Source organism: Chelon labrosus (assembly GCF_963514085.1).
Source record: "Chelon labrosus genome assembly, chromosome: 1".
Taxonomy (NCBI): Eukaryota; Metazoa; Chordata; class Actinopteri; order Mugiliformes; family Mugilidae; genus Chelon; species Chelon labrosus.
This window is the reverse complement of record NC_140337.1, coordinates 30,699,500-30,710,878: the sequence shown is the minus strand read 5'-3', so window position 1 is coordinate 30,710,878 and position 11,379 is coordinate 30,699,500. Positions and strand designations below refer to the sequence as shown.

At 42.8% G+C, this 11,379-nt stretch overlaps 1 protein-coding gene across 1 annotated transcript; it reads right to left on the bottom strand.

Moving 5' to 3' along the window:
- Positions 1–5,731: 5,731 nt before the first annotated feature.
- LOC311492411 (Fc receptor-like protein 1) lies at positions 5,732–10,093 on the bottom strand (the record flags this gene model as incomplete). Its single annotated transcript, XM_084550681.1, has 6 exons — positions 5,732–5,739; positions 6,288–6,338; positions 9,066–9,311; positions 9,394–9,651; positions 9,822–9,863; positions 10,063–10,093. 6 exons carry the CDS (start codon positions 10,091–10,093, stop codon positions 5,732–5,734), a joined length of 636 nt encoding a protein of 211 aa, XP_084406807.1.
- Positions 10,094–11,379: the final 1,286 nt, after the last annotated feature.

Below are 11,379 nucleotides of genomic sequence, written 5' to 3'. Positions count from 1 at the left end.
ATATGGGTATTCACGGGTAGGGCAACTATGGAAAATGCAGACAAACACACTTGTTGCCCGGTTGAGAATAAGAACAAGAATACGAAGTTTTTATTGTCATTGTCTGGTGAAAAACAAGGAAATACGGTTTGGCAGGTCTTTGGTTTGGGATCAATAAAAAATAGAAATTATAGCAGCATAAAGATAAAAAATATATATATACATAGTAGCTATACACAATAAAATGCTTGGATGACATACAATAAAAGCACACAGTAGAATGGAAATTAATGTAATTTTTACAATGAGGGAAAAAATTGCCGCATTTTAAAGCAGTGAACAATTGAACAATAGTGTAGATCAGGGATGGGCAACTGGCGGCCCGCGGGCCGTATGCGACCTCACTCGACGTGGCCCTTAGAATAATTTTTGAAAATTATAATACTGTATCCTCAGCGGCACTGAATCAGTTGTAATGACACAGTTGGCCATTAGGAGGCGCCTCTGATGCAGACGCCGCCTCGTGCACGCTTCCACCGGGTCTTCTTTACCAGTGAAGAAGAGACGTTGAGCCGTGGCTAAGAGCGGAGGAGAGAGAAAACTTGATCGAGAAAATCGTGTCTTTCAGGTGAAAGAAGGTTATTTGTTCACAGAATGTAAAGGCAAACCTGTGCTTAGTCTGCTTAGAGACGTTATCTGCCATGATTCAATTTAAGTTGCCGCTATAACGTTGCACAAAGATAAATACGAGAAGTATACTGAAGCTACAAGGGCTGCTGTCGTAGCGGACCTTAAATCAAAAGTACGCAAACAGCGGCTTTTTACCAGTGCCCACTACTGGTAGTGGTGAGGTAGAGTGGGTATACAGGGACAATGTTCAACTCTTTCTTAGTGTAAAAATGTACAAAATAATTAAAAAAATTAATAAAAAATCACAGTAAGTGGTTATTTTTTGTTTGCTTCAATAAACACACACACATACATATATAAATATAATCTAATTATACACACACAAACATATTTAAAATGGCAGTTTTATCATATCTGGTTAAGTGTGCGGTCCTATGTGGCCCTCAGGTAGTGTCGATGAAAAATTGTGGCCCCCTCCATCATTTAAGTTGCCCATCCCTGGTGTAGATGGTATCTATGTTAATGCAAATGAGCCTACTGAGGTAGGTTGACAGACTAGCGAAGAAATATGGGGGTTATTGCACAGCAGTCTATGAAGGAGAGTTTGAAGGTGTGAGGGATTTGAATGCTTAAGAGTAGAAGCCGGTACCTATCTCTTCCCAGAAGGCAGTGTGGTGAACAGTCTACATCCAGGGTGGGTTTGGTCCCTGGACATGTGACTGGCTTTCTTTTGGAGCCGGCCCGTGTAGATGTCTCTTAGCAGGGGTAGTGGCAAGCCGATGGTTCACTCTGCCACCCTCACCACTCGCTGCCACTTCCCCTTGAAAACCATTTCCTGGCAGCTTTTCAATACCACCAACTCATTGTAACCCAATGGCTGGACATATGGGGTGTGAGAAGACACTGAACCGTGTAATGGCCCGATTCTATTGGCCTGGCATTTGGGCAGAAGTGTGCCGCTGGTGTGCGTCTTGCCCCAAATGCCAGGTGGTTAACCAACCGGCCATCACGAGAGCGCCTTTGCGCCCATTACCACTGATTGAGGTCCCGTTTGAACGTATTCGGATGGACCTCATCAGGCCATTTCACCGGAGCGCACGTGGATATCACTTTATGTTAGTTCTTGTGGATTACGCAATCCAGAGGCAGTGCCGCTGCGCACCATCTCTGCAAAGAGTGTGGCACAGGCGCTGTTTCGAGTTATCTCCTGAGTTGAGATCCCGAAAGAGATCCTGACTGACCAAGGCACCTCATTTATGTCACAAACACGGAGAGAACTATGCAGATTATTGGGCATCAAGTCAATTCGAACCAGTGTTTACCACCCTCAAACTGACGGCCTCGTTGATAGCCTGAATAGGACCTTGAAGTCCATGATCCGTAAGTTTCTTCATGATGATAGTCGCAATTGGGATAAGTGGCTAGATCCTCTGTTGCTTGCAGTACGCGAGGTACCCCAGGCCTCCACAGGATTTTCTCCCTTTGAACTGCTGTTTGGCAGGAAACCACGTGGGGTTTTGGACCGGGTTAAAGAAAGCTGGGAGTAAGGTCCAAGCAGTAAAAACGAAGTTCAGTACATCCTGGAGCTGAGAGCAAAACTCCACACACTAGGACAGTTATCGTGGGAGAATTTGCTCCTGGCCCAGGAACGTCAGCAGCGGCTCTATAACAAAGGATAAAGAAGATAAAGTGCTTGTATTGCTCCCATCGTCTAACTCCAAATTACTCGCCGAGTGGCAAGGACCCTTTGTGATCACACAGCGAGTGGGTGACGTTGACTATGAGCTTGTGTGATCTGACAGGGGAGGGGCGACACAGATTTATCATCTCAACCTCCTTAAAGCTTGGAGAGAGGCTGAGTCTGTTTCCCTGGTGACGGCAATTACAGAGAGAGATGAGTTGGGGCCTGAGGCACCAAAATCAACCAATCCTGCCTCGCTCCTTCGTGAAAGCCATCTCTCACCATCCCAGACAGCAGACATAGCCAGGTTGCAGCAGCGTTACGCTGATGTGTTCTCCCCCCTGCCAGGACACACAAGCCTTATTCAACACCATGTTGAGACTCACCCGGGGGTGACGGTGCATTCACGGCCCTATTGGTTACCTGAGCACGAGAGAAAAGTGGTTCAGGCAGAATTGAAAGCTATGTTGGAGATGGGTGTAGCAGAAGAGTCCAACTTTGCCTGGTGGAGCCCCACAGTTCCTGTAGTCAAGAAAGATGGATCTATCCGGTTCTGTGTATACTATCGCAGGGTGAATGATATTTCACAGTTTGATGCCTATCCTAAGCCCCGGGTCGACGAACTCCTGGATCACCTGGGCACTGCTCGTTTTTTTACGATGCTGGATTTGACCAAAGGCTGCTGGCAGATTCCCTGGTCTCCAGACTCTCGGGAGAAAACGGCCTTCTCCACTCCGTACGGTTTGTACCAATTTACTTCCATTCGGGTTGTTCGGGGCCCCATGGACCGAGTGCTGCATCCACATGCTGCATATGCTGCCGCCTACCTGAATGATGTTATCATCCATAGTAACACCTGGGCGGAGCATGTGCAGCAGGTGGCTGCGGTGCTCAAGTTACTGAGGCAGGTGGGGCTCACATCGCCCTGTGAGGTGCCGTTGTTGAGGATGAAGGTGGATGATGTGATGTCCCCTATCCTCACATTCTGGGGTCTATTGCTCAGGAAGTCCAGAATCCAGCGGCACAGTGGACTGTCTTTTTTGTGGAGAGACTGTGTGAAAACACACGGTACAGCAGATTTGAGGGGATTGGCCCTAAGCTTCGCATGTAGCCCACCTCGCCTCCCCCTCTTTTGTTTGCGATGTCGTCTCTGCCTGAGTGACGGCAGTGGGATGGTATACTCTGCTGGCGAACACTGGATTTCAGGATGTATAAAGTCTCAGTTAGTGCTGTCTTTGAAGCCATGATAGTGACTAGAAAACGTAAGCAGTTCTGCTCTGCTGTACTACATGTGTGCGGTAGCAAAAGAGCATAAAAACAAGCATAAAAAACAGTAAGCTACCAAAACAACAGTAGCGCTGGACTGCTGCAACCACTTGCATCACCATCTTGATCTTGAAAGAACAGTCTTGCCTATGGTCCAGTGAGATCCATGTTAAAGGGATAGACCGGGCTCATATGGGCCTCATATCAATAAACCAGTGGGTCCCCATCTATAAACCAATTGATTCCCACTTATACCATATGGGCATTCATAGGTTGGACCACTGTGGCCACTTGTAATCCAGTTGGGTCCCGCCTATGGCCCAGTGACATCCTTGTTCAAAGCACAAGTGTGGCCTATCTGTATCTCATTTAAATTGCCCATAGGAAACCACCTAGCCCAGTTATGTCCCACTTATGCCCCATACAGGCATTCACAGGTGGAAAGTGCAGACAAACCCACTTGCAGCCTGGTTGGGACCCAGCTATGGCCCAGTCAGATCCTTGGTAAATTGACAGGTGTGTTCTGGCTCTTTTTCTGTCTCCGGGTGGGATATAGGAAAATATAAGCGCAGCCTAAAATCAAGTTCTTCAACAGCAGCAGATAAGTCTCCTCCACATAGATCTTTTGGTCATCACTTTCTTTCTGCTTTGGCCAGAGTCTTCACTTGGTACAAGATGGATATTCGTTGTCTTCTCTACACTGAAAGGCTCAAGATCTGTTTGTGTCTCTTTGACCTTCCTCTTTCTCATGGTCACGTCCAGTGAGGAAGGTCTTCATGGTTGAAATAGCTCCATCCAAGGTTCTCTTGGACTGTCCTCCTTTCGCTTTAGCGGCTTGTGTGGTCAGAGTTAGGGAAGAGTTAATCTCATCAATGACCTCTTTTACTATGGCCTCTGTGACTCTAACAGGGATGTCCCCTCCAGTGACATCACAGAAAGCCTGACAGCCTGTCCCCAGCAAGACAGAATGATAACTATTTATCATGATAAGTGATTTGATTAAACTTAACTTAGCCCAGCCAGTCTGTATTACACCTTCTCTCACCATAAGGAGGAGCTCAATGACCCGGACTTTTGAGTTGATACTAAGATTGTCACAAGGTGTAGAAGGGGAGGAAACAAAAGAAAAAAGGGACAGAGAACAACAGGCACTGCAGCAACATGGCAGGAAGTCCATGGAAGTCCATCCTAAAGTCCAACGAAAGGTCAAGGTTGTCTTTTGTCGGATTCATGGTAACTGCAGCAGAAGAAGCAAAGTAATCCAAAAACCAAAGTACGTTAAGAAACAAAGGCAAAGGAACACAGGGAATAGCAGGAGAACACAACAGGTACTTCCACAGTAACTGAACAGACAAAGTGACAAGGGATGAGTAATGAGGTGAAACTAATAACGGAGGAGCAAGCAAACGAAAGACAAGGAAGAACAGTTGGCAAGACACAGATGAGGTGTCTTGGTGGGGAAGTACAACCACCACAAATAAAACAGGAAGTAAGATCAAGGAATGACCTTTTTGTTGACCGAGGCTGGAACATCTTCAAACTACTGATGACCCAAGAAGAGTAATGGATCTGTCTGTGACTGTCTTTTCAGAGCGTGGAAAAATCGACTGACTGCGACAAAAGACATAGCCCTCAAGACCAGGGTCAGTGTGAACACAGGTTATTTCATGAGGACGTGCATGTGTTTCACTAAAAAAACTGAGGATCGTTCTGCTGTAGTTATAATTATCATGACACGTGACAAAACGCTGACATTTTGTACCACAGAACAAACTCAAACAGACGCTCTGACGTGTAGGACATGACTTTTATTCTCAATTGTGAAACACAAGAAACTCTCGTCTTGTTGCTGACCACAAACCTAAAAAAACAATGCAACAACGTCAGATACTCAGCTAACCGCGGAGCATAGCAGCAGCAGTGCTCATCTGGTGAGAAACTGTGTGAACGGAAAAAGCTGATGGAACAAGTTGGTTAAACCGCCTGATGAAAATCAATCGAAACTTCTCTGATGTGTTGGTTAAAGCGCACACGCTAACAAACTCTGCACATTTGTTTTTTCACAGAAACTATTTTAAATTTGCAACACAGCAAACAGACCTGAGGTCAAACTTTCTAATACTGGCCCTAGCTGGTTTTCACGTAGATCATGAAGCTCTTCTTTTCAGTCAATGCTTAGCAACCTGTAACACATAGGACACAGAAGACAAATATCATGGAAGTTGTAGATTATAGAAAGAAAAGATGACTTCAAATCTTACCCCTTTACTGGGAAGAATTCTGAACCCCTCGACCACTTAAATGACACCATCTTAGAGGTTTACATATTTAGATATAGTGGATCAGTGTTTGAAGACAGGCTAGTCCTAATTAGAGTTTTGGTCACACAAGATTTGACACTGCACCAACAGAAGACAAGGAGCTCGATGGCTCAAGGTTTTTGAGTTGTTTTTTGACTTTTCTTTCAGCATTCTTGGACAGCAAGAATGTGCTCGTAGAAAGACAACTGTGTAGCAACGAGGAGATGAAAGACTGTATTTGACTTACAATCTGAATTGTAGAATAGCAGACGTCATTGTCATTGGGGTCTTGAGCCTCTGAGGGAACGCTGGACTCTGCTGCTTTGAAAAAAATGAAATATTCCCTACTACATGTGTGTTTTCTTAATTGGAACAATAAATCCTTCACAGATGTTGGGATTAACAATATTATGAATAATTTTAAGTCTGACCCAGCTGTGGAGTGTCACTCTGGCCCATAGCGTAGTAAACAGACGACTCATCTGACAAAGAGAAACGATCACAGCTGAAACACATCAACTTAATGTCGCTTTTTTTATGGGATTGGTTCTGCGATTGTTTAAATCAACAACTTTTTTAATGCTAAGCTAAGCTAACTACCACCAGGCTCCAGTTAACATCCAGCTCTTGCCTTGAATGCTAATAAGAATATGTCTCTGGAGCTTTGGCTTGTTCCACATGTTGTAATCCCATCAGTTGTTGAATTTGGGTCAATAACTTGTACTTGCCCCGCAACCCATAACAGGAAAAAGCGGGTATGGAATATGAATGAATGAATTAACTTATGCTTGAGATCTAAAATCTTGAATCTGAAATACAACTTTCAAATCCTGCATTGTGCAGGAAGTTAAAGTTAACACCAGTACCGTCACATCAAACAATGTAAACGCTGAGTAGCATGCTAAGTGTGGTCTGTGCTAAAATAATATAAAGTTAGAGGAAATACCTTTCTTCTTCCTGTCCTTTGTTACGGTACCATACATTGCTTGGTTTGCTTCAGCTGCACTGGCCTGTACAGAGACTGGGAAAAACAAAACAATAAATATACGTATATATATATATATATATATATATATATATATATATATATATATTTTAATATCCTTTCTGCTAAATGTTTCATCTCTTCACATTAAACCTACCTGTTTGATGCTCTGATGAGTCTGAATCAGGCAGTGCATGTGACTGTGAAAGAAAATCTGTAAAAACGAAGGTATTATGGACATGGTAATGGAAATAAAGTAACCTTAGAACTGATTTTCTAAGTAACAATAGTTACACAGAAGGGAAGTACATTTAATTTGGAAAATTGTGCATTGTTTCCTGAAATTATTATGCAATGGAAGTATTTATAACTAGAAAATTCCTGCGGAAATTTTGACTGTGCCGATGATGCTGCCGTCCAGTTTCAAGTGTACGTGGTGATGACTGTGACAAGCTCCCGCTAGCCTCTGTGTTGGGCTGCAGCGCTTAGCCCCGCACGTTAGCTCGCGGCTAGACCCCGCGGGTTAGCTTGCTAAAATACATGAGTTATGCTGGAAGGCTAGCCGCCGGCTAAGTCATTGGTCGGCTAATATATATATTATAGATAGGCTATATATTATATATATATATATATATTAACAGTGCAGCTATGTTGGGCACAAACACTTAACACATAGATAATTCTAGAAATCCCAACTGAGGGGGGAAAGAGAGGGGTGGGGGATCATGGAGTCGTGTTCTGCCACACTACTATAGTCCTGTCATGGGTTGAGGGGTCATAATGTTTTGGCACTCTGTGTCTGTGTGAATGTGCTCCTCTTCTGCTGCGTGTGTAAGCTCGTTAGGGTCCGGTTGTCATGGCTACCAGGTCCACCTGCTGCTGAAGTCTCCTTCTGACTCTCACCTCTGCCTGAGTGAGAGGGAGGTCCAAAAAAACTGGACCCTAGGATTAGGGATCCGAACAAATGCTCATAAATCAAAAACTACAAGTCCTATCGGGAAAACGAAGCCATTGAGAGCGTCAGCCAAGGGTTTTCTACAATTTAGTGTTGTTCCCGCGCGCGTACTGCGAAAATTGTGGCCATAGTCATTTTAGAAAAAAAGTATGTGACACGAAAAATCGTCAAAAAATCGCTCTCACTTGTCACATACACACACATGGAGAAAAATTCGAAAACTGGTCGACGCACTCCTCGCTCGGAGGAGCCTGCAGCCCAAACTGTACGTCCCACACAAATCAAACCAACACCACATGAAAGCCAACAAAAATCCCTACTTTTTTATGTATTTTTTATCTCTGTACCTCAAAAACTGTGGCCACCCCGTAACACTGAACCTTTTTTTTTTTTCAGAATTTCGACGAAACTCTGAAGCTAGAGTGAGCGCTAGAGTGCGTCCATAGACATCCATTATAAACGAGAATTTTTCCTGATTTTTCCAAAATTTCACCAAAACGTAAACTGCGACCCTGACCAAACCGTAAAAGGTATCGAAACGCCGTTTTCAGGAAAAGAAAGCTACACTTCCCGTGCCTCGTACAAACTTCCAAGCATTTTTCTACTCCAAAGCACGGCCGAGTAATCGCTCAGGAAAGCGAAGCTGGACATTTTGGAATGTTGACGCTTTTTTCGGGATTCTCCATTCTTGTTTTTTAATCGTTTTTTGTCCGATTATTCTCACCCCATTGGAAGAATCGCTTAGAAAAGTCATAGCACACTTGTCCTGACTAAGGCGCACGTCTGGATATACAATTTGTTTATTTTTTTTTGAGAACTCTGGAAGGAGTAGCGAACCGAAAAATTACGGAAGAAGGCGGAAGAAAATTAAACGCGAGCAATAGTAATATTGCAATGGGAGTTAGTGCATCGGCACAGATAATGAGAAAAACTTCAGCCCTGGGGGACAACCCTGAGGAATTCGTCACATTTGTGTACATGGAAAAATCGTATTGATTAATGTTCGTTTTATGTTCTTCACCTCTGCGACAGGGAAATCTACCAAAGCAAAGCAGTCCCATGACAAACAAGAGAGGGATTGCCAAGACAGAGATGACGATCCATGGTGTGCTTGTGGAGGAAGAGGAGGCAGGATTAGAGTCTTTCTGATCTTCTCTATCAACGGCAGGAAAAGCTGAAACTTAAGGAGATGGGAATTGTTTGAGAGTGTAAAAACATACGTGATCAATTCTTTATGAATCTCATTTTGAAAAAACCTACATGTCTCACCTCCAACAGACAGCAAGCTCTGTGGTGATTCTCCAACTCCAGAGATGTGACATTTGTAGAATCCTTGATCAAGCATGGAGACTGTTTTGAGTCTCAGATTTCCTGTGGTGCTTCTCCACTTGCGGACTCCATCTTTATAGAAATCAGCTGCAATTTTGGAGGAAGATATTTTGGTTCTGCAGCTCAAAGTCACATTTTCTCCCTCCATCACAGGACGAGCAGGACTCTCCAGGATCACAGAACCAGCTGAAGAACACGATCATATTTAATTTATCTTGAAATCACGTTGAGATAATCACAAAATATCACTGCCTCACTGCAAACATACATGTGACACTGATGTTGATGATGTTTCTTCTTTCTCCTCCTTCCTCACACCAGTACTTTCCAGTGTCATCTGCAACAACTCTTTTAATGGTGCAGATAGGTCCTCTTGATGTTCTGTCATTAGTGGTGCAACACGAGGTCTTCTCCCTAATTGATTTATGTTCAACATCACAGTAAAAGACTCCCTCACAGTATAAAGTGACCGACTCACATTCAAAGAACTGCAGTCTGTTTGGAGAGATACGAAGAAAAGCTGCATCTGAGACAAAGAAAAACAGAGAAATTCAGTTTAGACATTTACTCCTGTGAACTGCTGGACGACGTCTACAACATTTAAATGTAGAAAAGTAATAAAGGAACTATTGTGATGATTAAACACACCAATCTCAAGATATTTTTCTACAACTGCCCAACAAAACATCTACTCACCAACTTCCTGGTCCTGTGCACACAGCAGGATCATCACAGTCACTGAAGACGGAAAGAAAATAGATGAATCAATAAAAGTTTTGTCGTCTCCTACAGCTGCTCACGATGTTCAGCGTATTTTCTATTAAATGTCATAGGTGGTGAAGAATAATACTTAAGTTAAAAGTGTTAAATTTAAGTTCACTCACTAAATAACATTCTCACATGTTAAATAACAATAACATTACACGCCAGTACTCACACAGTGCGATGCAGAAAGCTCTGACCTCCATGTTGTCTTGCCACTGACTGACTGAACATCAGACTGAAGTGTGAAGTGAGAGGTGGTCTCTTACTGTGTGACTGTTGAGAAGCAGAGGTGGTAGCAATAGTATCAGAGTTTTAGTTAAATATCAGTGGGTGGTGCAAAGAACAAAGGCAGAGTGAATCTGTGAGTCATCTGTGATAGAGTTCACACAAGCTTGAAGGAGTTTAAAAACCCTTTGCCTATTTTTTTAAAAAAAGCAGCTAATCAACGACCTGCACGTAATGGTACCGTGATAGAGGTCAGGCTAGACCAGTGTTTTTCAACCACTGAGCCGCGGCACACTAGTGTGCCGTGAGAGATCGTCAGGTGTGCCGTGGGAAATTATCCAATTTCACTTAATGGTCTAAAAAACATTTTTTTGAAAACAAATTAATTAATATTTGCAAATAATATGCCATTGTCAAGTGTCTGTCTATATATATATATCTGTCTGTGTATCAGAGGTTGCACTAGACTTTTTCGTTGTCTGTCATTTTGACTGACAGGGTCATAAAAATCCCGTCATAATCTATTTTTACCCATGACTTTAATTTTTTAAAATGATAATAAAGACATATTCAATAGCATTTAATTTTCATTAAAGTTTAATTAACTTTATGTACTTTTTTCAGAACAGTATTGACTTTAAATGGTAACAAAAACAACAACAACAGTTTCGGCTGCCGACACGTCTTGTCTCACAGAACTGGACTGCTAGCGTAAACAGCTCTTACGGTACCGTAGGGTTGAAGTGTTTCGGTGGTATGCAAATTCCATTTAGGTAGCCGTTAGCTGCATAGACATAGACCATTGACTGTATATACTAGACATAGACACATGGTTAGCTGAGCTCTGACATGTGCATCTTGGAACGCAAACTGTGATGAGAGACAAGAGCCAATTAATAAGTTCACTTGCCACCAAGTGGTCAGTGGTGTTAATTGAAATCTGTCAAAATGAGGGATGGCCTTCAGATTTTTCCGTCAGATTTAAAAAAAAAATATGGCCAATGACGGAAGATATTTCGGTTAACGCAACCCCTGCTGTGTATATATATATATATATACATAAGACTTTTTTCTTTGTGTTTATTTGATTTCTTTTCAAGACAATTTGACTAGAATGACTTTATATTGTTAATATAGGCTACAGAGTTTAATTTTTTTAATGTTTTCGGTTGGTGGTGTGCCCTGTGATTTTTTCAATGAAAAAAATGTACCTTGGCTCAAGAAAGGTTGAAAAACACTGGGCTAGAGGAATGTAAACAGGCAT